The sequence below is a fragment of the Prionailurus viverrinus genome, chromosome E2 (genome assembly GCF_022837055.1).
Source record: "Prionailurus viverrinus isolate Anna chromosome E2, UM_Priviv_1.0, whole genome shotgun sequence".
In the NCBI taxonomy this organism is placed as follows: domain Eukaryota; kingdom Metazoa; phylum Chordata; class Mammalia; order Carnivora; family Felidae; genus Prionailurus; species Prionailurus viverrinus.
Genome location: NC_062575.1, coordinates 55869920 through 55896843, shown reverse-complemented (window position 1 = coordinate 55896843; position 26924 = coordinate 55869920). Strand labels below are relative to the sequence as shown.

Genomic DNA, 26924 nt, shown 5'->3' with positions numbered 1-26924 from the left:
TACACGAATATTGATCTGTACTAAGAGATTTTTTAATTAATTAATTAATTAATTAATTAATTATTTAGAGAGAGTGAGCAGGGGAGAGGTAGAGAGAGAGAGAATCCCAAGCAGAATCCCAGGCAGGCTTTGTGCTATTAGAGTGGAGCCAGACGAGGGGCTCAATCCCATGAACTGTGAGATCATGACCTGAACCAGAACCAAAAGTCAGATGCTCAACTGACTGAACCACCCAGGTATTCCTGTACTAAGAGATTTTAATTTACACCTCTTGGCTATGGTAGAATCAATGGGTAAAAATAAATAAAATTTTAGAGCTGTCCTGTCTAATACAGTAGCCACTAGCCACATATGGCTACGTAAGTTTAAATTAATTAAAGTGAAATAAAACTGAATATTCAGTTAGTCACAACTAGCCATATTTCAAGTACTGTTTAGTCACATGTGGCTAGTGACCACTATATTAGACAGCACAGATGGAAAGTACTATTAGACACATTGTGTAGAGGATCTATTTCATGTAATTAATGAGTCATCGTATCTATCACAAAATGGTAAAAGTCACACATACACAGAGCCAAAATGGAAGGAAAACAAACGTTCTCTGACAATAGGCCCATCAAAATTGCTATTTCAGAATATCTAGAAAATAATCACATCAAATCCAACAGAGTCCAGCCATCTCAACTGCTAAAGAAATTTAAGAGTCATTAGTGATAATGGTGAAATTCTAAAGTCTTCCCAGTTATGCCAGGAACCGGGTGGTCTATTAACCCAATTGTAATTGCTTCTGAAATGCTAGCACAGGCAGCTAGACAGGAAATTGAAATAAACAGTGTAGATATGAGAAATGAGCAGCAAGCTGGTCATCTTTTGAAAATGATATGATCCTTCACCTAAAAAACCCAAGAGAATTTACAGAGAAACAGAACTCCTTATCAAGTTCTTTGACTTGGCAAGATATAAGATAAATATACTCATCAAGATCTTACGAAGAATCAACAGGTAAAATTTAAAAAAAATTTAATGTTTATTTATTTTTGAAGGAGAGAGTGAGACAGAACATGAACAGGAGAAGAGCAGAGAGAGAGGGAGACACAGAATCCGAAGCAGGCTCCAGGCTCTGAGCTGTCAGCACAGAGCCTGACGTGGGGCTTGAACTCATGAACTGTGAGATCATGACCTGAGCTGAAGTTGGATGCTTAACCAACTGAGCCACCCAGGCTCTGCAACAGGTAAAATTAGATGTGTATTTCAAACAATACACAGTGTCATTCCAGATGGATCTAATATGATTTTTAAGGTAATTTATGTATGAACAAAAAATATTTTCCATTATAATTTTGGATTGGGTGTTTTTTAATGTAAGAAAGTTATTGATTTTTTTTTTATATTGATTGTACAACCCAATCCAAGCGGGGACAATTTTGCTTTCCCTCCTGGGGGCACTTGGCAAGGTCTGGAGACATTTGTTCATCCTGATTGGGGGAGAGGGGTGTTCCTGGCATCGGGTGAATGGAAGGCGGATCAGTAGTGCTGAAATTGAAAATCTGTGGTGTAACTCGACACCTTAATGAGGTATCATGTTGTTTCTAACAGTGTTTCCAGTTCACTTTGGATTTCCCAGGGATGCAATCCCACTAATCGCAAAAAATAAGGATATATCCTTTCCAGTATTCATACCTCTTATTTGGTTCTGTTTTGTAATTGCATTTGGCTGGCACTCTTAACCCGTGTTTGCACTGAGCAGCTGAACTCTACTTCTCTGTTTGGGAATTCTGTCATTGTGAGGGCCCACTTCCTACCATTAAGGACCTAACGGCTAGATTACTTGCTTTCCCTGAAACCTAGCATGCAGGTGTCTGACTGAACTCACACTGAGACTTTATAAAGACATCAAGAAGGGGTCAGTGCTCACTTTGATGGCTTTGGCACTGAACCAGGCTGTCCCTAGGCAAACTTGGCGATGATTCTCCTTTCATTGTTTCCTTGGGTTCTGACCCATTTTCTAAACTTGGTACTTTAGCTTTCTCAGCTGCCCCATGTCCTATGAATGAACCCCTTTTCTTTTTTGTTGTTAACCCAAATTGGTTTCCTTCGCAACCAAGAACCCGACTATTAGAATGTTAAATAATAATTGTGATAGCAGGTGCCATTGTCTTGTTCCTGACTTCGCTGGAAATAGTCTCTTGTTTGCACACATTCATTAATTCATTCACAAAATGAATATTGAAGTCCATGCATTCATTCCTTTACCTCCGGTTCCAATCCAATTATCACATGGGCCATTCTAGTTTCCGCTTTCCTGCTTGTGTAAATCCCTTCTCTGAAAAACGGGGAACCTGTTTCCCATTATCCATCATATGTATACTTATTTCATCAGTCCCTCTGAGTGTAACTAGCTCTCCCTCTCAGCCACCATTCCTCCTTATTGGCTCTGCTTTCCAGGCTGGGATGTTCCCACCCTCCTCCACCAAGGACTCCCTCTCATTCTGCTGGGTCATTCCAGAGAGTAAACACATGCAAATGCCCTCCTCATCTTGCTCAGGTTCTGACATTCCCCCATGACATTCTTCTTCTTCTTTTTTTTTAATGTTTATTTATTTTTGAGAGAGAGCATGAGCAGGGGAGGGACAGAGATAGATGGGGACAGAGGATCTGACGTGGGTTCTGCACGGACAGCAGCAAACCTGATGTGGGGCTTGAACTTACAAACCATGAGATCATGACCTGAGCCCAAATCAGATGCTCAACCGACTGAGCCACCCAGGCACCCCTCCTCTATGACATTCTTGAGTAGACACCCTCTTCACTGTGTTTGAGACACCTCATTCTAGGCCACCACTCTACACAGGTATCCGTCTTGTACCTGAGCCCTCCTGATCAGAAGAGAAAGAGAAAAGAAGAGACAGGAAAGGAAGGAGGGACGGGGCGGGGAAAGGAGAAGATGAATTTTCAATATATTTTGCATGCAGAGCCGAGGGGATTTCCAGCTGGATGTAGGGTGAATGAGGAAAGGAGACAAAGATAACTCTGAGGACTTTGGCCTGAACAGATGGAGTTAAGCTCTCCCGAGATGGGGAAGGCTGTGGGAAGGGCAGACATGGAGCAGAAATCTAGACTAAGGTTTGGGCATGATGAGTTTAAGAGACATATTAGATACCCCAAGCAGGCAAGTAAATTGAGGAACCTGGAGCTTTGGTGAGAGGATCAGAAGGAAGGTACACATTTGGGAGTTACCAGCATTTTGTCGTCTTTAAAGACTTCAGACTGGAATAAATTGCTTCAGGAATGAGTAAAGATGGCAGAGAGCAGTGGCCCAAGGCGTAGGTCTTGGGGTAGGCTGCCAATGCAGTGTTTTACAAGGAAGCATTTAACTTGTCTTTGGTTTTATGTGACCTGAGAGATTGGTAAGTAGAACTCTCAAGGTTTTTTTTGTTTAATTTTTTTTTAACGTTTATTTATTTTTGAGACAGAGAGAGACAGAGCATGAACAGGGGAGGGTCAGAGAGAGGGAGACACAGAATCTGAAACAGGCTCCAGGCTCTGAGCAGTCAGCACAGAGCCCGACGCGGGGCTCGAACTCACGGACAGTGAGATCATGACCTGAGCCGAAGTCGGACGCTCAACCGACTGAGCCACCCAGGCGCCCCTCAAGGTTTTTTTTAAGTTCATGTATTATTTTTAGTAATCTCTACATCCAACGTCGGGCTTGAACTCCCGACCCTGAGATCGAATCCCATGCTCTTCTGATTGAGTCAGCTAGGCGCCCAAGTAGAATTGTAAATTAAAGGAAATAATCCTATGTAAGGGGATTATTGTTGGGAAAGGTATCTGAAAATTAGGAGATCTATCTGGCCATGGTATGTGTGTGTGTGTGTGTGTGTGTGTGTGTGTTTGTATAATATTTATTTAATTATATAAAAGAAACTGGAGGTTTCTTTTATTTATTTATTTTTATTTGAGAGGAAAAGAGAGGAAGAGAGAGAGAAGAAGAGAGAGAGAGCACAAGTAGAGAAGAGGGGCAGAGGGAGAGAGAGAGAGAATCCTAAACACATTCCACGCTCGGTGCAGAGCTCAACATGGGGCTCAATCCCACTACCCTGGGATCATGACTTGAGCTGAAACCAAGAGTTGGGTGCTCAACTGACTGAGCCACCCAGGCGCCCAGTACTGGAGGTTTCTATTGCTTGTTATCTATGTGTCTGTAGTTTTCCCTTATTGTGTTACCATATTCAATTTTTATATTATGCAGTGCTGACTCTATAATTTGGGAGTTTTATTTAAAAAAAATTTTTTTTAAATGTTTATTTTTGAGAGAGAGAGACAGACCGTGAGTGGGGGAGGGGCAGAGAGTGAGGGAGACAGAATTTGAAGCAGGCTCCAGGCTCTGAGCTGACAGCAGAGAGTCTGACAGGGGGCTCGAACCCATAAACCATGAGATCATGACCTGAGCTGAAGTTGTATGCTTAACCAGCTGAGCCACCCAGGTGCCCCAGGAAGTTTTAATTTTTATCTTTAGTTTATGTGGAATCAGAATCGTCTGTCTGTTGATAGTTTAAAATAATATGCTTCTGTCCATTTATTTCCAAAGAATTTTTTTAAATGTTTATTTATTTTTGAAAGAGACAGAGAAACGGAGCATGAGTAGAGGAGGGGTAGAGAGAGAGGGAGAGGGAGACACAGAATCTACAGCAGGCTTCAGGCTCCCAGCTGTCAGCACGGAGCCTGACGTGGGGCTCGAACTCACGGACCGCGAGATCATGACCTGAGCCGAAGTCAGACGCTTAACCCACTGAGCCACCCAGGCGCCCCTCTGTCAGTTTATTTCATCGTGACCAATCTATTTAATATGTTCATCTCTTCCTGGGAATATTTTTGCAACTTAGGTTTCTGAAAAATCATCCATTCATCCCACGTGTTTTACTTATTAGCAAGGAGCTGAACAGAGTTCTCTAATGTGGTTCCTCCAGAGCTGTCACCGTCCTTCTCATTATTTTCACCCTTTGGGTCTTTCCCCCGCATCCTGTGTGATTTTCCTGAACTTGGAAACCATGCCACTCGTGTTTATTTTCTGTGTGCGGAGTCTTGTATTTTATGCTTCTAAGTCCCATTTTAATTTTTCATTGTCATCATTTTCTCCTTAATAGTTTGCCCTCGATTTACCAGTTCCATTTGCATTTTTCTTTCTTTTTTTTCCAAGTTTTATTTCTATTTATCTTGAGAGAGAGAGCGCGCACCTATGCACCTGCTCGAGCAGGGGAGAGGCAGAGAGAGAGACAGAGAGAGACAGACAGAGTGAGGGAGAAAATCCCAAGCAGGCTCTTCACCGGCAGCGCACAGCCTGACACGAGGCTCATTCTCACTAACTGTGAGATCATGACCTAAGCTGAAGTCAGATGCTTCACCGCCTGAGCCACCCAGGTGCCCCTGTATTCTGCTTTCTTATTATTGCTCATATAAGTTTTCTTCAATTTCCATATAAGTGGAAGCTGCTAGAGCCTACCATTGTTTTGCTTCCTGCAGTTAATAAATTAAAATACTCTTTTATAAATAAATAAATACTCTTTAAAAAAATCTTTTATTTTTAAGTAATCTCTTCATCTAATGTGGGGCTCGAACTCACAACCCTGAGATCAAGAGTCACATACTCCACCAACGGAGCCAGGCGAGCACCCCTCTTTATAATTTTTTCATTCTCTTTTCTTTTTCTCCTTTATTATTTGTCAAAATTGTGTTGGAAGAGAGAGCTGGAGCGTTTTTTAGGCATCTAAATTGGGAATCCTAGGAATTCACTCCATGGTTTACGGGCCAAGCGTGCTGAGCGCACTTTGTCCAGCAGGGGGCACACTTGGACTTTGATTGCTTCCCTGCCTCAGGTTCAACAAGATCCGTGGCTGAGAAATGAAGTTTTTGCTTCATGAGTCAGGGCATCTATTTTCCCAGCAGATGCAAAATCAAACCCCTACAGTAGAAAGGCAGGGACAGAAAATGAGGTAGCAGACGTGCGGTAAAGGACAGTAGTGGGGCAGGCATACATGCTGACAACTGGGACCTGAGCTTTGGCCCCAGTTCCACTGAGACCACGGCACTGGCTGGGAGAATGTCGCCGATTAAGGCCCTGCAGATTCCGTTCAGCCCTAGCTGATCTGTCATATGGGTACGCCAGAGGATCAATACGTTCAAGAAAGGGTGGACATTCAGATTATTGGAAGAGATGTCCGAAAATTTTTTTGTGTTCATTCATTTTTGAGAGAGAGAGAGAGAGCACGTGAGCAGGAGAGGTACACAGGATCCAAATCCAGCTCTGCACTGACAGCAGAGAGCCCGAAATGGATCTCGAACTCATGAACTGTGAGATCACGACATGGGCTGAAGTCAGATGCTTAACTGCCTGAGCCACCCAGGCGCCCTGAGATCTCCAAATGTTAAACTGCGACCAATGAACTAAAACTGTTTCAGGGGGCACCCCAGGGGGGGCTCAGTTGGTTAAGCATCTGACTCTTGATGTGGGCTCAGGTCATGTTCTCATGGTTTGTGGGATTCAGCCCTGATAGCTGGGAGCCTGCTTGGGATTCTCTCTCTCTCTCTTTCTCTCTGCCCCTCCCCCCACACTCTCTCTTTCTCTCTCAAAATAATTAATTAACTTTTTTTTTTTTTTTTTTAAAGCATGAACATATGTCAGTGTCTTTCCCGGAAGTCCATGGAAGGCTTATGAGCTGTGAAAGTGAAGTCAAGTTTCACAGGGAGGTGCTGGCAGCTTCAGGGGTTGAGGCAGAGCAGGTAACCTCTCTCTGCCTCTGCAGGGGTTGAGGCAAGCGGGCATGGGCACGATGGTTAGTGGAGAGGGGATGTTAGACCTTTTGAGTACGTGTAAGACCAGCCCAGTTCAAACTGGCCTAATGGAGGGGGAAAAAAAAAAGTATTAACTCACTACAATTCTCCCAATTCCAACGTCTTTTTCCTTACACATCCAGGAAATTCTCGGACACTCATTGAGTGTCTTACAGTTCAACTTAACTCTGACACTGGCTACATGGAAACAGCCTAGGATCCCACAGGTTAAGGGCTCAGTCCCACAAGACCACCCCCTTCCCCTAGATGTCAATCAGGGGTCCCAGCTTGTCACCTGTGCTTCTGACCCACTGGCTGTAGATCAGAGGCTCCCAAGACCCCCTCCTTGGGTTCAGTTAATTGGTTAGAGCAGCTCACACACTCAGAAAACCTGTTTACTCACTAGGTTACCAATTTATTACAAAGAATATCAAAGGCTAGGAATCAATAGCCAGATAAGAGGTACGTAGGGTGATGTCCTGAACAAAGGAGCCTCTGTCCCTGTGAGTTTGGGAACCTACACGGTGGCACACGGATGCGTTTTGGTTCATGCATCTGAAAGCTCTCTCTGGACCTTGTCCTTTTGGGTTTTACGGAGGCTTCATTATATAGGCTTGAATGCTTAAATCATTGGCCACTGGTGTTTGAACAAAACCTCCAGCCTCTCTCCCTTCCCTGGGAGTCAACATGCTCGGACTGAAAGTCCCAGCATTCCTTTTGTTGTTGTTGTTGTTAATATTTCTTTATTTTTGCGGGAGGGGGGAGAGGGAGAGAGAGAGAGAGAGAGAGAGAGAGAGAGAGAGAGAGAGAGAGACAAGTGGGGGAGGGGCAGAGAGAGGGGGAGACAGAGCCGTGAGACCATAACCTGAGCAGAAGTCAGATGCTTAACTGACTGAACCACCCAGATGCCCCCAGAAAGTCCCAACATCCTAAGAGCAAGGTTGTTCCCCCTGGCAACCAGCTCCACCCCTTAGGTGCTTTCCAAGTTACCTCATTAGCATAACAAAAGAAACCTTTATCTGCTCTCCTCACTAAGGAAATTCTCCAAGGGTTTTAGGACATTTCTGCCGGGAACTGGGACAGTGACCAAATATATATTTCTTATTATAAATCACAGTAACACACTCTGCTGGCTGAAAGGTTTTGAAATACACTGGCCTGTGGCACAGAGGGTTCTAGAGCTTGGTCGATGTCACCGAAATCCTTTAAAAAAATTTGCTACCCCTGTAGCTCTGCTCTCCTCTGTTGGCTTTGTTCTCAGGCAGGCTGTAGTCCAGTTGGGCCCTGACAGCTCCAGGCTTGAATCTTACCCTTTCAGAGACCCCAGGAGAAACAGGGCAGCTATATTTCCCGAAGGTATAGCAGAAGTCCTGGAAACTCGTTAGAGGAAAATGGATATAGGCTTATCCAGGAGCCGACAAATTGACCGTGGGTGTTATCGGTGATGAAATATGCCCACTGGTTAGTGTTGGTTCACAGACTCACCCATAGAATAGGGAATCGGGTTGATAATGGGACGATGGCTGTCCTCCAAAAGGAAATCAAGATGCTTTTATTTGGTTTTTTGTTTATTTATTTATAATTTTAGTTCATATACCCTGCGATCTTGGTTTCAGAAGTAGAATTCAGTGACTCATCACTTAGGTACAACACCCAGTGCTCACCACAAGTGCCCTCCTTAGTACCCATCACCCATTTAGCCCACCCCCCACCCACTTCCCTCCATCAACCCTCACTCAGTTTGCTCTCCATTGTTAAGAGTCTCTTGTGGTATGTTTCCCTCTCTTCTCTCCGCCCCCCTTCCTATATGCTCATCTGTTTTGTTTCTTAAACTCCACATATGAGTGAAATCACATGGTATTTGTCTTTCTCTGATCGACTTACTTTGCTTAGCGTAGTACATTCTAGCTCCAGCCACATCATTGCAAATGGTAAGATTTCATTCTTTTTGATGGCTGAGTAATATTCCATTGTATGTGATGTGGGAAACAAAGACAGAAGGAAATGGTGGATAAAATTAAATTTCCTTATAGCCTGCAGCCCATTGACAAAGACTTGGGGCAGGCAGAGTCTACCATTTCTCCAGGAACCCCTACTGCCGTAACGTTAATGCTTCACTAGAGAGGACAACAACCTTAGCTTGACAATAGCTAGGCTTCCAGGATCCTAGTGTTATGCCCAGAATTTGTGATCCCCAAAGACCACTAGGGAGCCGAGTCCGATGCAAAAGCAAAGAGCCTTTATTCGAGCTAGCTCGAGCTCAATCCCCTACCTGCACGGACGCAGCGGTGAGATACCAGGGAAAAAGAGCGAGTTTCAAAAGGACAAAGGTTTTATTGGGGCCTGGGGGCAGTTGGTGAGGTAATGGCTATGGCCTCAGCCGATTGGCTGGGGAAGGGTCCTGGGGAAGGGTCCGATTCCTGTTAGGCAGGTGAGGGGGGGTTTACTCAAGGGGAGGAGGTGTGGTCAAGGTGAAGGACACAGAACAAGATGGAGTCGGCTGGCATAGGCCCGCCCTTTCACTAGGAGTCTTCTTTAGCAAATGAAAATCCTTTTGGGAACCTCTCTTTTGCCTTTTCCTCCCCCAGCTCCGTAGTATATAATCTGTCACCTGTCACAACCCCAGTGCAGCAATTCCTGCCCACAGGTCTTGTCCCTGTGCTTTGATAAAACCACCTTTTTGCACCAAAGACATCTCAAGAATTCTTCTTGGCTGTTGGCTCTGAATCCAACCATCGCTACAAAACCGCATCATTTTTGGTGTCCAACGTGGGACTCCTAGTCTTTGCATCTGGACTCTGAGCTTCGGTGCAAATTTGCTGAGTATTTTCTCTTTTCTTCCTTTACTCTCATTTCAGGGGCTTTTCAAGGAGTATGGTCTTATTGGAACATTTTCATGTCAATTGCTCGGGCTGCAGTCCTCTAGCCCATGGCTACTCTATGGGGAGGAGAAAGCCTGCCTTTTGGCTGGAAGTTAGTAGCCTGGATGAAATGGTAATAAGGCCCAGAAACTTGATGCCCTCTCTTTATTCCTGTCCTTACACAAAGTTGTCCATCTTGGGCACGGGACTGCCACCAAAGTGACTAGCATAGCTTCCAATCTTAAGACTCCCTTGTGAGGTTTTCTCCTCGTTGGTCTTATGTGATCCCCTCCACATCTCTAGTCTAGCAGCTTCTGGCTGTGGGACCTCCCGCAAAGCTGGTCAAAACCAGTACCTGACTGAATTAAAACCCAGTCAGAGACTGTTTGCTAGGAAGTTGGCTGTAAGGACTACGTGTGTTGGAATGTCACTTAGATAATGATGGATTTCTAGCTTTACTGTTTTCCATCATTGTTTTCTACTACATAAGTGGGTAATTTCACCTTGTAAACTTTTCCAGTGTTTTCCATGGGTTAAAAATGATGGGTTCTTCACAGCCTTCTCAGCAAGGCAAACTCAGTCCCTATGCCAGCATCCATTGTAGTCTAGACTGCAATGGGGAAGCAGGGGGAGGGCCGTCCTCTCTTCTACAGGGCCTTTATGGCAGGTGGTGATCATAGCAATTTAGTTCCAGGGATGCCTTGGGCCGCTTTGACACCAGGAACCTCTGACATATGCTGTGTGGGACACCACCACGAGTCGGGGGGGGGGGGGGGATTTTCTTAGTAACTGACCTTCTTTAAGTCCCCAAGGACTCTCCCTTCGGATGCCTTTTTTTTTTAAAGTGTTATTTATTTATTTTTGGGAGAGAGAGTTCTAGTGGGGGAGAGGCAGAGAGAGAGAGAGGGAGAGAGAACCCCAAGCCGACTCTACACTGTCAGTGCAGATGCAGGGCTCAAACCCATGAACTGTGAGATCATGACCTGAGCTTAAATTGGACACTTAACCAACTGAGCCACCCAGGCACCCCGGGATGCTTTTTTTAACCCACTGGAAACAACTCAGATTGTAAAATTTGAGAAAGGACTGATCTTCTGTAACACTGCATGGCCTCAGTAGGATCTAGCAGTTAGATCTCTTCTGCAGGAAACAGGACAAATGAATGGAGGTGCCCTAGATCCAGGCCTTTATGGCTCTAAATCAGGACTGAGAGCTAAGGGCCTCTTATTATCTGAACAGGACTCCTCTGAATAAATCCACATTGCTAGAGGAAATACAGGCCACCTCTAATGAAAAGTATACCATCTGTCTCTCACTATTCTTCTCCTAATAGATGTGGGGGCTTCTCCCTCATTCATTCACCCAGCTAATAACTTTAATTGGAACCAAGTGTCTCTGATAAGTCTACCTTGGGATGGGGGCTTTAAGTAATATTCCCAAGCAGCTGGTGAAACTCCCTTTGTTTCAGGAAATTCTCTGTCTTCTCAGGCCCAACACGGACTGCTATATCCACTTTGGTGGAAAAAAAAAAAGAACACACATGGTGTCTGCTCACCTGTCTGAGCTGATGAGGTTTAGAACCAGGAAGCCTCTTTTTCTGCCTTCTGGGAGCACCTCGCCTCTTCTGCCTCCCCCTCCTCCTCCTATTTCTGCACCACGTTCGGTGCAGCCTCTGTAACTGGTACCTATGCCATCCTCGGTGCCTCTGGCACCACTGGCTCCTCCTCCCCTCCTCTCTGTCAAGGAGCAAGAGCACCTGCCTTGGACCACCCACTTCAGATTTCCCCACCAGTGGCCCAGGTAAAAATTGACCACGGGGAACAAGTTGGTGGTCTTTTAAGTGGACCCAAGTGGAACAGGATTTGGTGTTTAATCTAAATTGAGTTTGTTGGTTTAATTAAGATACACATGCCTTTAGAGTTATCAGCATTAAATATGAAACTTTTATTCTTCCTAGGTTTACTGAAGGTCAAACAAACTCATGTTTTCTCTGTTGCAATTTGGCAGCAAAAAGATGACTGAAAATGATGGTTAATTTTTTCTGTCTTAAGGTTTTTATGGGTAGTTGTTAAGATCGCTTTCAGCCTTTGGTAACTTGAAACTCTGAAGTTTTGCCTGCATGATAAATGGGATTGAATTCATTGGGCATTTAAGCCTTTTCCAAATGAGATAAAATGCTAAAGCATTGATTATTGAACGTTTTTGTTTCTTACTTATTACAGAGAAACTAAGAATACTTGAGTTTGCCCATCCAAAGAATTCTGATATCACAGTTCACAATCAGTTACTACTAGTTTTCACTGGAGATGAAGGTTTCTAAGAGTTAAAATTCTGCTAAATGTAGTTAGATAGATGGAAATAAAGAAACTCTGGTTTAAAAAGTTCTTGTGAAAGGTTTATGAAGGGAAGTCTTTGGAAAGGAATTTTATGTGTGGTCAGGACTAAAGTTGAAATGAATGGATTTTAAAAGTACACTGGTATCAGATTGAAATTATGCTTTCTTTCCGTTAAAAAAAACAAAAAAGCTTTCTTGGATTGTTGGTCTGCTCTTGATAAGAAAATGTAAACAAAGGTTTTTGTTTTTTCCTCTTTTGTCTGCCCAGAAAACCAGTTTTTATATTTTGTCTTTATCAGGTCTTTGATGACTCAGTCAACACTTCTCAGTATTAAAGGAACTAGGTTTTGCTAACACCCAAATAACCCTAACTATTTGCCTTTGCAATCTTTTATCGTCACCGTGGTTAAACAAACAATAAGCCTTGGGTTACATTTGGGTAAATGCTATAACTATTCTAGAGATATGCTAGGCAATTCCTAAAGTTTTAATATATTTTGGTATAAGGGCATCACTTGATAGTCTTAATTATTGAAGTGTTGTGTGCCACGGAAGCGACTGAATTTCCCTGTCAATTGCATCATAACGCACTCTCCTCAGATCTCTAACCTTGTCCGTTTTTGAGTCTTTTTGTCATTTGTAGTTCTTGTGACTCCTGTTTAAAATATTGCTGTTCTCTAATGTTTGCCCTTCCACGTTAAGGAAACTTTCTCTTAAGGTATCTGTGACCCCTTTAGAAATGTTACAAGGGGCGCCTGGGTGGTGCAGTCGGTTAAGCGTCCAACTTCAGCCAGGTCACGATCTCGCGGTCCGTGAGTTCGAGCCCCGCGTCAGGCTCTGGGCTGATGGCTCAGAGCCTGGAGCCTGTTTCCGATTCTGTGTCCCCTCTCTCTCTGCCTCTCCCCCGTTCATGCTCTGTCTCTCTCTGTCCCAAAAATAAATAAACGTTGAAAAAAAAAATTAAAAAAAAATGTGACAAAATATTCATTTGTGAACAAATTGAAGCATTTAACTTTTCTGTCTACCTGAACCTTCTGAAATTCAAAAAACTCCCCTTGAGTGTTCTTTCTTTCATGGCCATCATAATTATTCACATAAATTCAGTAAGAATCTGTTCTTCGAAGCTCCTGGGTGGCTCAGTCAGTTAAGCATCTCTTCGTTTTGGCTCAGGTCATGATATCATGGTTTGTGGGTTTGAGCCTGCTGTCAGCGCAGAGCCTGCTTGGGATTCTTTCTCTCCCTTGCTCTCTGCCCCTCCCCACCTGCTCTCTCTGTCTCTCTCTCAAAATAAATAAACTTAAAAAAAAAAGGAATCTGTTCTTCATGTAACAGGACACCATTAGAAACGTTGGTTATTTTACCAGGGTTTTGACTGGAATGTCCTATTTGAGAGACATGCATAGACTCAGATATAACCAGGTGACTTTAAGGAACTAAGGTTGACTTTATGAAACGTGGAGTCATAAAGTCCCTTGGAAATGTTGGCCTGATACCTTGCTTATAGGGTCCCCAGCAGCCTCACCAGGTGAGTAAAGAAGGTCACTTCCTGGCAGGTGCAGGAACCTCAGGATATCTTGGGGACCTCGTAAAGAGGAGTTGACCCAACTCTACAGGCCTTACAGGCCTGTCTGATGGCAAGTATTTGGCTTGGCTTCTGGCCTAGAGAGGCTACTAAAAGTTCAACTTAGATTCCTCATGAAAAGTTCCAACAAAGCAGATTTTAAAAGATCTATATGGCCAATCACTATTCTTGCTGAGCTTATGTAAATAATTAGGCAGCTTAGGTAAATAATTATTTACATTATGTAAATAATGTAAAGTTTGGTGTTTAAAAAAAATTTTTTTTTAATGTTCATTTATTTTTGAGACAGAGACAGACAGAGGAAGAACAGGGGAGGGTCAGAGAGAGGGAGACACAGAATCCGAAGCAGGCTCCAGGCTCTGAGCTGTTACCACAGAGCCCAACGTGGGGCTTGAACTTACAGACCATGAGATCATGACCTGAGCCGAAGTCAGAGGTTCAACCAATTGAGCCACCCAGGCGCCCCAATGTAAAGTTTGTTAAAACTGGACTTGTTTTACAAAAGAATTAGTCTTGATTTGGCTATGGCTCTCCAAACTAAGGTTTTCAGTCTGCTTCCAAAAGGCCTTCCTTCACAGTAGACCTATCAATAGGTAAAGACTATCATGCTCTGTTAAATTATTTGCTTGAGGCCGGGTTAATTCATAAATCTCTAAATGAATATGCAAACCATATCCTCCCTAAACCTGATCTGACAGTTACTAGAAACCCATCCCATATAAACTCAGGAGACCTAGTTTATTTAAAGAACTGGAAATCTCGGGGCACTTGGGTGGTTCAGTAAGTAAAGCCTCCAACTTCAGCTCAGGTCGTGATCTCATGGTTTATGAGTTTGAGCCCCACTTTGGGCTCTGCGCTGACAGCTCGGAGCCTGGAGCCTACCTCGGATTCTGTGTCTCCCTCTCTGCCCTCTTCTGCTCGCATTCTGTCTCTCTCTCAAAAATAAATAAAAACATTAAAAAATTTTTTTTAAAGAATCGGTGTAATAGGTCAACTTATATCAGAAAGCTTATTGATATAAGTTCGGCTTAAACTCACCTTTCATGAATAATTGAGACAAAAGCTTATGTAGTTCCCTATTAGGGTTATCGGAAATTACTAACCGCCCTATCTCGCTTCTGTGACCTCGCCTGCTTGCTAAATAGATAACAGGATGCAAAACGCTCCCCCACCCCTTCTACCAAGATCTGGCCTAGGCAAGGCCAACATGTAAAAAGTCATGTACTCACTGCCCCACGGTATCTCAGGTGTCTAGCTATGATTGGTCATTTTAAATCCTCTTAAGGACAAAGAACTTTAAATTGATAGGTTCCCACCAAAACTAACGTCTGTATGTCACAATATAATTGGCTACCATGAAATGCTGTAAATTATAATTGCTTAACTAAATAATGACGTATTCTGACTTGCTAAAATCCATATAAGCTCACTGCTGCCTTTGTTCGGGGCCATTCTCTGCACTTTTATCTTTAAGATCAGGAGGTCAGGTTTGGCCCTCCTGTGAATAAAATCTTGCCTCGCTTCTATTCGGCGTCTGGTGGTTTTTTTCCGGCAGCACCCTGTTTCAATTGGAAGTCTAATACAACAGGGGATTTAACTCCAAAATGGAAGGACTCCTACCGGGTCATATTATGTACTCCCTTCCACGGCAGTAAAGTTAGAAGGACATTCCTCATGGACTGACATATCAGGAATTAAACCTGTACCTTCCTCAAAGGAATCTAGTATGCCAGCTGACGCACCTCCTTATTCCTGTGAACCTGTAGAAAACCTCAAATTTCTCTTCTAACAACAATGAAGGCCTTGAGGAAAGTTCAGATTAACTACCAAAGGCTGTTTTTATCAGGCTTGTTCTTATAATAATATTAACCCTAATTTGTTGTCGTTTCTGGTGTCTCCCTGCCTGGTACCCAAACTCCTATACTGCTATAACTTGTAGCTGACAGATGATCCTTTCTACTCCAGGAGGTTCATATATGTTGTCCACCTCGGAATGGCTGCCTCTGCCTTTGGTAATTGTATATAAATACCCCACTTGACCAACGTTGACCCATAGGTGGGGACATCTCTAGCCTCTGTTCAGCTGGAGGAAACTACAGATGAGACCTTCCACCCTCAGCAACCTTAAAGGTTTCAGGGTCAAAATGGTTCAGGGGGGAATGATGTGGGAAACAAAGACAGAAGGAAATGGGAGGTAAAATTAAGTTTCTTTATAACCTGCAGCCCATTGACAGATAGATACCTGAGGCAGTGGAGTAAAACATTTCTCCAGAAATCCCCACTGTTTTCATGTTAATGTCTTACTCAGGGAAAATACAACCTTAGCTTGACAATAGCAAGGCCTCTAGTATCTTGTGAGTCTTCTTTTTTTGGTTGTTGTTTTGTTTTGTTTTTGCATTTTTCAGGTTTATTTGTTTTGAGAGAGTGTGAGTGGGGGAGGGGCAGACAGAGAGAGAGAGGAAGAGGGAAAGAGAGAGAATCCTAAGCAGGCTGTGCACAGTGTGGAGCTCAATGATGAGCTCAAACTCACAAACCCTGAGATCATGACCTGAGCTGAGGTCAGACACTCAACCAACTGAGCCACCCCCGAGTGCCCCTCTTGTGAGTCTTCTTTAGCATATGAAAGTCCTTCTGGAAACTTCCCTTTTGCCTTTCCCTCCCCCAAGGCCACAGTATATAACCAGTCACTCCTCACAACCCCAGCACATCTCTTTCTGCCCACAGGTTCTATCCCTGTGCTTTAATAAAATCACTTTTTTGCACCAAAGACATTTCAAGAATTCTTTCTTGACTGTTGGCTCTGGACCCCCACCTCCACTCCCAAACGCATCGTCTCCAGCTGTAAAACAGGGCTTGGCACATGGGAGGTGTCCAGGAAACAGAATTTGGATGAACAAATACCCAGTGCCAGCCACTGCCCTAGGCATCTGATACACGTGAACTCATTTAAGGTCACATAGCATGTGCAGTAGTGGCCCCATTTTATGGATGAGCAAACTGAGGCACTGCGAGGCTAACTAATTTTGGCAAAGTTGAGCAGGTGGCAGGAGAAGTGGTAGGTAGATAGCTGTCTGGGTTCCAACCTGGTGACTCCAGCCCTCAACCCGCACACTCCAAATGCCCGGCTCTTGGGTCAACTCTGCGTCAACACCAGGGCCAGAGTCTGAGGCGGCCTGGGATGAGGACAGTGGTGGGAAGGGGGACCCATATCCAAGGGGTCAGGAGGCCACAGGGTCACTGGTGGCAACCACATCTCTAGGGACTGCTGGGGACCGAGTGACGTCTACCTGATGTATTTGTCCCTGAGAACTTACCTTCCCTGATGCCGCCTGGCTTCTCAGCCTGGGAGCCTCTCCTTAGAGCCCCGTCGTGTGATAATGCATTTGTCTGATCTCTTCCAGCGCCCATGGGCTCCCATCCCAGGGAGCTAGCCAGGTGGTGTTCCCTTCTCTTCCCTGTGCAAACAGGGTGCCCGAGGAAAGGGCTACTACCGTTCTGGGGCCTTATCCGCCTAGACAGGCCTCGGTCCATCTCCAGTTACTCCCGGGCTCCCCTGCAACAGGCAGGGAGGCAGGAGGAGATGGTTTCTCAGCTCCGCTCTACTCCCCCCACCCCACGGCCTGTGCTGCCCAAGTTCCCCTTCCGTGGTGACCACAGCTCTGTCACACACGGCTTCCTGTTGGGGCTTCCTTGGCCTCACCCCACATTTGGGGCATTTCCCTCCCTGACAGAAGGACCTGGATCCGGGCTCCTGCCCTGGCCGGTGCAGACATGGTGCCCCTGCTGCTGCTGCCCCTGCTGCTGCTGCCCCTGCTGTTGGGGGGTGAGCGGGCCTCGGGAGGAGGGCTGGGCACAGGTGGGAGGGGCTGGAGCCCCGGCTGAGCCTCCGTGTCCCACCAGGGGAGGATCCAGAGTACCAGCTCCGAGTGAAGGAATCCGTGACCGTGCAGGAGGGTCTGTGTGTCCACGTGCCCTGTTCCTTCTCCTACCCCTGGAACCCGTGGTATTCCCGGACGATGCTCTACATATACTGGTTCCAGGATAGGGACACCTCAAGCAACCGTTATCCGGTGGCTACAAACAACCCACAGAGAACAGTGAGGGCAGAGGCCCGGGGCCGATTCCGCCTCGTCGGGGACCCCTGGGCCAACAACTGCTCCCTGAGAATCAGAGACGCCATGAGGAGTGACGAGGGAGTCTACTTTTTCCGAGTGGAGAGAGGAGAAGACGTGAGATATACTTACACACATACGACGATGACTCTGCGGGTGGCAGGTACAGCAGGGGCCCCGGGGGAGGGCTCTGGGATGCGGACACCCCCTCTTAGAGCAGGCACAGGACGCCGGAACATTCCCTGCTCCGGGTCTTGCGGCTGGGACGGTTGGAAGAGATAACGGGGCCCGGGGTCAGCTTGGGCCCTGAGGCCCGGACCCTCTCAGGGTCACCCCGTGGGTCCCCACCTCCCTGGGGCCCGGGCACCTCCCTGTCTCCTCCTCAGCCCTGACACAGGAACCCGACATCCACTTCCCGGAGCCCCTCAAGTCTGGCTGGCCCGCAGAGCTGACCTGCAGCCTGCCGGGGTCCTGCGAAGGGGGAAGACCTCTCACATTCTCCTGGGTGGGGGCTGCTCTGGACTCGCTGGACCCCGAGACCCTGCACTCCTCGGTGCTGGCCTTCACCCCAAGGCCGCAGGACCATGGCACCAAGCTCACCTGTCAGGTGAAACTGCCAGAAGTTCAGGCCACCGTGGAAAGAACCATCTGGCTCAATGTCTCCTGTGAGTGCTTGTTGGGGGAGGGCTGGGTCCCTCAGGGCAGTGGGGTTTGAGCAGTTCTGGGAGTAGAGGGAGGGGAGACGGCAAGGACGGCCATCCCCACCTTCTCAGTGCTCCCTACCCCTTTCCAGTGCTCCCCTACCCATTTCTGTGCTCCCCTACCCCTTCTTAGTGCTCCCACCACTTCCAAGTGCTCCCTACCTTCTCAGTGTCTCTACCCCTTCCCAATGCGCCCCTACCCCTTCTCAGTGCTCCCCACCCCCTCACAGTGCTCCCCACCCCTCTGGGGGTGCTGGGTCAGCTTCCATCCCAATCCTCACCTCTGAAGCAGGACCATATCTTTCTACCCCAGATGCCCCCCACAACCTCACCATCAGCATCTTCAGCAATGTCACAGGTAGGAAAGAACTGTCTTCTTCGGGGCTGGGGCCTGGCCTGGGGTGGGGGTGGGGGTTCAGCTCCCAGCAAGGGACCATCTGGCTTACTGTCTCCCATGAGTGCTGGAGGGAGGGCTGGGTCCCAGAGGGCAATGGGGGGAAGAGGGATCCAGGCCTGGGATCCTTTTCCCGGAGGACACTGGGGGAAGTCTGAACACCCCGTCCAAGGTTTTCACTTACGGGGCTTCTGGAACAAAGGGCAGAAGCCCACCCCTCTCAGCCACACCGCAGTTGATGACCACCCACAATTTGCAGGGACACAACACAGGCAGGAAAGAGCCTCTCTTCCCTGGGGCTGTGATAGGAACTGGGTCTCTGCGTGCTCAGGGCTCAGGGTTCAGGGCTTGGGGATTGAGACCCTCGCCCACTCCTCAGCCCTGTGGTCTGGGTCTGCCCCCCCCCCCACCTCACCAGCGTCTCCCATCATGGACCCTGTATTGCTTTTGGCTGCTGCCTCTTCTTTTCTCTGGTTTGTATGTATTGTTTATGTTTTACTTTGGCTGAGGACTAATCGACACATAACGTTGTATTGTTGTGTTCGTTTTAGCTATACAACATAATGATTTGTATTGTGACATGATCACCACAGCAAGTTCAGGTAACATCCCTTATCACACGTAGTTACTGTTCTTTTTTCCTGTGGTGAGAACATCTAAGATCTGCGCTCATAGCCGCTTTCTTTTTTTTTTTTTAATTTTTTTTAACGTTTATTTATTTTTGAGACAGAGAGAGACAGAGCATGAACGGGGGAGGGGCAGAGAGAGAGGGAGACCCAGAATCGGAAGCAGGCTCCAGGCTCTGAGCCATCAGCCCAGAGCCCGACGCGGGGCTCAAACTCATGGACCGCGAGATCGTGACCTGGCTGAAGTTGGACGCTTAACCGACTGCGCCACCCAGGCGCCCCTCTTTTTTTTTTTTTAATTTTTTTTTTAACGTTTATTTATTTTTGACACAGAGAGAGACAGAGCATGAACGGGGGAGGGGCAGAGAGAGAGGGAGACACAGAATCGGAAGCAGGCTCCAGGCTCTGAGCCATCAGCCCAGAGCCCAACGCGGGGCTCGAACTCACGGACCGCGAGATCGTGACCTGAGTCAAATTCGGACGCTTAACTGACTGAGCCACCCAGGCGCCCCAACAGCTTTCAAGTCTGGGGTACCGCTATTACTTACGGTCTCCGTGCCTGCGCGTTACATCCCGTGACTTATTTGTTCTATAACTGGACGTTGGTTCCTTTTGACCTTCTCCATTCTTCCTTAGTTTTAAGGTCTGTGGTTTTTTAACTTCATTTTAAGTTTTATTTTAGCGCGCGAGAGAGAGAGGGGGGCAGAGGGAGAGAGAGAGAATCTCAAGCAGGCTCCAAGCTCAGCCCAGAGCCCTACGCGGGGCTCGATCCCACTACCCTGGGATCAAGATCTGAGCTGAAATCGAGAGTCAGACACTCAACCGACAGAGCCACTCAGGCGCCCCAAAGTCTATGTTACTTGTAGTGAAACAGACACAGGTAACACTACCTTCCGGGTGTTTAAGGGTAGAGCTCAGCAATGTCCAGTCCATTCGTGGTGTTGTGTAACCGGTCTGCAGGGCTCCCTCCAGCTCACAGAACCGAAACTGTGTCCATCAGGCACCAACTCAACTCGCTTCCCCTCCCACACCTCCCCTACCCTCCCCCGCTCCCTGGCAGCCTCCCTTCCACCTTCTGACTCTCCAGGTTCTGCTCCCTGGGCTGGAGTTGCTGTCTGCTCTCCTGCCTCTCTGATCTGGTGGACCGGGGAGTCTCGAGGACCTCACTTCCCAAATCATTCCCCTCTTCTTGCCCTTGGCCCCAGACCCAGCTCCAGTCTGCTCCTGGACCCTGAACCCTCGCCTCAGCCTCCTTCTCAGCCTCCCTGCCTCCTGGTTAATCCCTCCCCTGCACTCCCCACTTGGCCCCAGCAGGATCTCTCTGGACCCAGTGCTGATTCTGCATTTCCCCTGCTTACAGCCCCTACTGCTTCCCAGTAACCTCAGGGCAAAGCTCAAGGCGCTCAGTCCGGCCCTCAAGGCTCACCCCACCTTCTCTCCCACCGGGATCCATCGGGACGGTGTCTGTCCTGGTTCTCCCTGCCCAGGCGCAGGTGTTCCTCCCCTCACGTGCCAGGCCCTCAAGTCTTGGCACATCTCCACGGGAGCTGCCCGCCCACGGCTCACCCTCCCCACCTCAGCGCAGCCCCCCTTCTTTCTGGTGGCCTGACTTGACCGCCAGGGTCGTTAATCAGCCACGAGTAGCCCCGCCATCAGCCCTTGTGGCATGGCCCTGTCTTTCCACTGCTGGCTCTGCGGGCACAATCCGGAAGGGACTCATGTCACGGCTCCACCCACCTTGTGGTGAATCTCTTACCCAGTCCCCAAGACGCTGTGCAACGGTATGTCGCTGCCGGTCCTGGAGGGCCAGTTCCTGCAGCTGGTCTGCGTGGCTGACAGCAATCCCCCTGCCGTGCTGAGCTGGTCCCGGGAGGGGAAAGCCCTGAGCGCCTCCCAGCCCTCCGCACCCGGGGTCCTGGAGTTGCCCCACGTAGGGGCTGGAGATGAAGGGGAATTCACCTGCCAGGCTCGGCACCCGCTGGGCTCCCAGCACATTTCCTTCAGCCTCTCTGTGCAGAGTGAGTCGCAACACGGGTTGTGGGGGTGGACAGCCTGGCGGGTGTTTGGATGTGGAAGGGCCTGGGGCCTGCGGGCAGGACTTCATCCTCTGTCCCCTGCTTCGCCAGGAAGCCCGTCTTCCTGCAATTGTGTGACTGACGAGCAAGAGGGCTCCTGGCCCCTGGTCCTCACCCTGCTCAGAGGGGCCCTCATGGGGGCTGGCTTCCTCTTCACCTATGGCCTCACCTGGATCTACTACACCAGGTGAGCGGGCCTGTCCCCCCCCACCCCAGGGCAGTCTCCAGGAAGTCCCTGAGTTCCAGGTGGCACGCAGCTGTCCCACCCTCCTGGAGTTATAATGAAAGGGACAACTCTCTGATCTGAGACCCATGTTGTCCCTGCAGGTGTGGAGGCCGCCAGGAAGCAGGGCTGAGAGTCCAGACCGAGCCTCCCTTCCTCTGGAGACGGGACTGAGGTGTGGCCCTGGAGCTCAGAGGGACAGATATGGGGCCCTCGTGGTCAGCTTCTTCCTGGAAGCTCTCAACTCAAGCCTGCTCAGTTCCTGGGAGTTTAATTTGGAGAGCGGACCGAGTGACAATGTGGGGAGGCCGCGCCATCAGAAGAAGGGACTACTTAGGTTTCAGCAGGGGCTGTGGCACACCACGCCATTCAGGGCCACAGGGGCAGAGGCAGGTGCAGGGAAGCCTCGCCAGAGATGACAGAGACCTGTGGGAAACGCCAGGCCGGGAGGGCAGCTCGGGACCAGCTAGTTTGAGTCGTTCTGGGGGGGCCTTGGCCTAGAGGGGGGCTCTAGGTGTCTGGTTCCTGTCCTGGGTGTCTTAGGGTAGGGGAAACGGCGGCCTGGTGTGGGAGTGAGAGAAAAGGGGTGTTTGGGGGACACGCTGGGGATTGGTTGGTTTGCTCTGAAGGGACTGAGCCCTCTGCTACCTTTAAGACCCGGCCCGGCCTGGAGGGGCCGTCTCCCCAGGGATGGCAAGATTTTTAACACGTCAAAAGTCACAAGATACAGGAAACGAACAATCTGACTAGTACACACCCCACGGGCACCCCCTCTCCCCCGTCTGTGCCTGTGGGTGACTCCTTCTGTTCAGCCGGCTCCTCCTTGCTGGTGTCACCCCTCCCACCCTCCTGCTCTCCATCCCCAGCCCTGCCCCTGCGAAAGGAATGAGCTTCATTCAGGCTTATTTTCATGACCCAGAAGTTACCTGCCTAACCCCCGACTTTCTGGTCTCCCAGATTTCCTGCTCAGTGTAGACGTCAATGCATGGTGGAGTCAGGAACGCGTCTTTCCCACCCGAAAGACGCCTACCTCATAATAATTGCAAGAGAATATCACAGGATTTTTAAAGTTTATTTATTTATTTTGAGAAAGAGAGAGGGAGAGAGAGCATTCCAAGCAGCCTCTGCACTGGCAGTGCAGAGCCCGATGTAGGGCTTGAACTCATGAACCTTGAGGTCATTGACCTGAGCCTCAATCAAGAGTGGCACGTTTAACCGACTGAGCCACCCAGGCACCCCCAGAACATCACGTGTAATTATAAATACAAGTCAGTGGCGCCTGGGTGGCCCAGTGCATTCGTTGGGCGTCTGACTTGGCTCAGGTCATAATCTCAGTTTGTGGGTTCGAGTTCCAAGTCAATCTCTATGCTGACAGCTCAGAGCCTGGAGCCTGCTTCTGACTGTGTGTCTCCCTCGCTCTCTGCCCCTTCCTGCTCACACTGTCTCTCTCTCTCTCTCTCTCTCTGAAAAATAAATAAACATTAAAAAAATAAAAAATTGTATATACGAGTTTGATTAAAAGTGAGACATAACAATTGATTTTATCATTTAATGTCTATAGAAATTTCTAGAGCAAAATTATGTTTTAATCTTCTCTTCTTTTTTGTTGAACAGTTTCTAACCAAGACTTTTCGTTTATTCATTGTGTTTGGGGGCCTAACTTAAATAGAGTAAAATATGCAAATCTAAAGAGTGCAACTCTATCAGTGCTTACCTGTGTCAACACCCTTGCTTCCCCCACCAAGCTCAACCTACAGATTCTTTCCACTTCCTCCTGGAGGTCAGGTTCCACCACTAAGGTGGGGAGGGTGAGCAGTGGGCGGGCAGTCAGGGTGGGGATGTGCCAAGACCTGAGACGGCCCTGGCAGATGAAGGGGAGGGCCCCTTGCCCGCCACGTGGCAGGAGTTCCGGAAGCACCAGAGACAGGATCACCGTGGGAGAGAAGGCAGGGTGAGAAATGCTGGAGCCTTGAGTGCCCAGCTGAAGGCATTGGGTTTGTCTTAGGCCCCTTCAAGTCACACATTTACAACTGTATGGCCTCCCTCTCTTCTGTCCCTGCGGATCCGCAGCGCCCGTTTTTTGTGCGCTACGAATGGGGGCTCAGATACTACACAAGCTTTAGGGTCCGACTTCTTTCTCTCAGCTTTAAGTTTTTCAGGTGTATCCATGTTGTTCCATGCATCAGTAATTCATTTTTGGTTTTGGTATTCTTTTTGCTTGTTTTAATGTTTATTTATTTCTTTTGAGAGAGCAGGGGAGGGATAGAGAGAGAGAGAGGGGGGAGAGAGAGAATCCCAAGAAAGCTCCGCAGTGTCAGCCCAGAACCCAATGCAGGGCTCAAACCCACAAACCATGAGATCATGACCTGAGCCGAAATCAAGAGTCAGACACTTAACCGACGGAGCCACACCGGCACCCCAGTTTTTGCTTTTAATTAGTATCGTAGGTTAGACATCCTGCCATCCGTTTATTCTAAAATACAGTGACTGCATTTGTTCCCGGGGTTTGGCTTTTATTTGTGATGATTTATTTATATGATTTTTTAAATTTGGTTAAGTAGGGTCCATGCCCAACGTGGGGTGTGAACTCATGACCCTAAGGTTGCAGTCTCCACCGACTGAGCCAGCCAGGCGCCCCCGATAGGAAAGTTTCACTGAAAAAGAAGGAACGCTAGCACTCTGCTCCATCACGAGGTAGGCGTGTAATCAGCTGCAGAGAATATCATGAAAGCCTTCTCCCGAATAGTCACGTGAATTCACATCCCCATCACCATGTTCATGTTTTCTTTTAATATTTTAATTTTTCCAGCCTTTATTGAGTTTCTGTATTTGTTTTCAGAGAGAGAGAGAGAGAGAGAGAGAACGCTCAGGGGGCAGGGGGAGAAGGGGACAGAAGATCCAAAGTAGGCTCTTGCCGACAGCAGAGAACCCGATGTGGGGCTCGAGCTCACTAACTGTGAGATCATGACCTGAGCCAAAGTCAGACACGTAACCACCAGAGCCACCCAGGCGCCCCCCCGTGTGCATGTTTCAAAGTTCTAATCTTGCTCCATCCAGCAATTTCCCTTCTAGGCAGATAGATGCCCAGAGGATGGAAAGCAGGGACTTTGACGGATCTTTGTGCATCGGTGTTCACAGCTCCTTCTTCCTCAGTAGCTGGCAGCCGACCAGTGTCCATCCATGGCTCCATGGATAAACCACATGAGGTGTATACACACGATGGGACCTTATTCAGTCGTGAAACGGAGGAACTTTCGAACACATGCCACGGCGTGGGTGAATTTGAGGACGTTATGCTAAGGGAGAGAAGTCAGACAGAAAATGTGAGGTACATGGACCGTGGTCAAAGTCACAGAAACACAAAGTAGAATGGCGGCTGTCAGGGGCTGGGAGAGGGGGAAATGGGGAGCTGGTGTTTATTGGGTACAGAGTTTCAGTTTGGGAACTTGAGGAAGTGCTCGAAATGCACGATGGTGATGGTTACACAACAGGCTGAGTGTACTGAATACTGTTGAAGTGTATACTTCATGTATTATTATGTTTTGAAACAGTTGCTTATTTTTGAGAAAGTACGAGCAGGGGAGGTGCAGAGAGAGAGGGAGACGCAGAATCCGAAGCAGGCTCCAGGCTCCAGGCTCCGAGCTGTCGGCACAGAGCCCGACGCGGGGCTCGAACTCACGAGCCGTGAGATCATGACCTGAGCCGAAGTGGGACCCTTAACCCGCTGAACCACACTGGTGCCACTTGAAGTGTATACTTTAAAATGGTCCAGGGGTAGGGGCGCCTGGGTGGCTCAGTTGGTTGAGCGGTCAGCTTCGGCTCAGGTCATGATCTCAGGGTTTGTGAGTTCAAGCCCCCCATTGGGCTCTGTGCTGACAGCTCGGAGCCTGGAGCCTGTTTCAGATTCTGTGTCTCCCTCTCTCTCTGACCCTCCCCCGTTCATGCTCTGTCTCTCTCTGTCTCAAAATAAATAAATGTTAAAAAAAAATTAAAAAAAATAAAATAAAATGGTCCAGGGACGCCTGGGTGGTTCTGTCGGTTAAGCGTCTCTTGATTTCGCTTCAGGTCATGATCTGGAGGCTGTGGGACTGAGTCCCGTGTTGGGCTCTGTGCGGACTGGGGACCCTGCTTGGGGTTCTCTCTTTCCCTCTCTGTCTCTGCCCCTCCCCCACCTCAAAAATAAATAACTTTACAAAAGAATAAAACAAAAGGGTCAAGATGGCCAAAATGGTCGTTTTTGTGTTCTGTCTTCCGTACCCAAACGAAACCCTTCTATAAACCTAGTCAAGACAGACAGATTGGGAACAGGAGACGGATAATGCCGCCCAGTGGAAGCCAGACGAGAAAGCAGGCACAGCCCCCTGGGTTTTCTCTCTTCTTGCCCGTGGTGCACAGCTGGCGTGGTTGGAGCCCTTGAGAATCGCTTCCCCCTACCTCGGCCCGGCCGCACGGCACCATACGCTCAGGCACGGGGGTTACCACTCCGTTCCCAGTGCCTCTGTCTCACTGAAATGTTGGCAAGTTGTGCTGCACCTGACTGTCTTATTTCAGTTTTATGCTACGGCGGCAGATTTGAGTTTTATGGTACAAACCAGCACAGCAAATCCCGCACCGTGCTCAGACTTTTTTCATTAAAAAAATTTTTTTTTCTAATTTTAGAGAGAGGGTGGGAGAGGGCAGAAGAGAGAGACAGAGAATCTTTTTCTTTTTTAATGTTTATTTTTGAGAGAGAGAGAGAGCACAGGGAAGGGGCAGAGAGACGGAGATAGAGCACAAGAAGGAGGCTCTGCACTGAGAACAGAGAGCCCGACGTGGGGCTCGAACTTACAAACCGTGAGACCGGGACCTGAGCCAGAGTCGGACGCTTACGTGCCCAAGCCACCCAGGCGCCCAGAGAGAATCTTAAGCAGGCTCCACGGTCGGCGCGGAGCCCAATGCGGGGCTCAATCCGGAGACACTGGGATCGCGACTTGAGCCAAAATCAGGAGTTGGATGCTCAACTGACTGAGCCACCCAGGCGCCCTTCATCCTTCTCAGATTTAACATCCACAGAAGGTGACCGGATCTCTCACACTTACTCATTGCAGAGAACCCAAAGCTGCCAACCCAGCATGATACGTGGGAGGCTTCCTGAGGGTGATGTGTGATTGTCACAGGCAAGCTGATGTCCTTTCCCTCAGC

At 48.1% G+C, this 26924-nt stretch overlaps 1 protein-coding gene across 3 annotated transcripts; it reads left to right on the top strand.

Moving 5' to 3' along the window:
• The first annotated feature begins 1176 nt into the window (after positions 1-1176).
• LOC125152714 (sialic acid-binding Ig-like lectin 14) lies at positions 1177-23433 on the top strand. 3 transcript variants are annotated; one of them, XM_047834940.1, is made up of 8 exons: positions 1177-1235; positions 17513-17887; positions 18111-18389; positions 18739-18783; positions 19371-19421; positions 21206-21463; positions 21572-21707; positions 21848-23433. In XM_047834940.1, the coding sequence occupies exons 1-8, from the start codon at positions 1199-1201 to the stop codon at positions 21915-21917; spliced, it is 1251 nt and encodes a 416-aa protein (XP_047690896.1). In that variant the 5' UTR covers positions 1177-1198; the 3' UTR covers positions 21918-23433. The 3 variants fall into 3 exon arrangements, with proteins under 3 accessions (XP_047690896.1, XP_047690895.1, XP_047690897.1); XM_047834939.1 differs by lacking the exon at positions 1177-1235 and adding an exon at positions 17241-17435; XM_047834941.1 differs by lacking the exons at positions 1177-1235; positions 19371-19421 and adding an exon at positions 17244-17435.
• Positions 23434-26924: the final 3491 nt, after the last annotated feature.

Excerpts from the sequence above, each read along its gene's own strand:
- LOC125152714 (XM_047834939.1), top strand. The coding sequence starts at position 17,384 with ATGGTGCCCCTGCTGCTGCTGCCCCTGCTGCTGCTGCCCCTGCTGTTG. Across the intron at positions 19,422-21,205 it reads GATCACCACAGCAAGTTCAG|TCCCCAAGACGCTGTGCAAC; the intron begins GTAACATCCCTT and ends TCTCTTACCCAG. Across the intron at positions 21,708-21,847 it reads ACCTGGATCTACTACACCAG|GTGTGGAGGCCGCCAGGAAG; the intron begins GTGAGCGGGCCT and ends TTGTCCCTGCAG.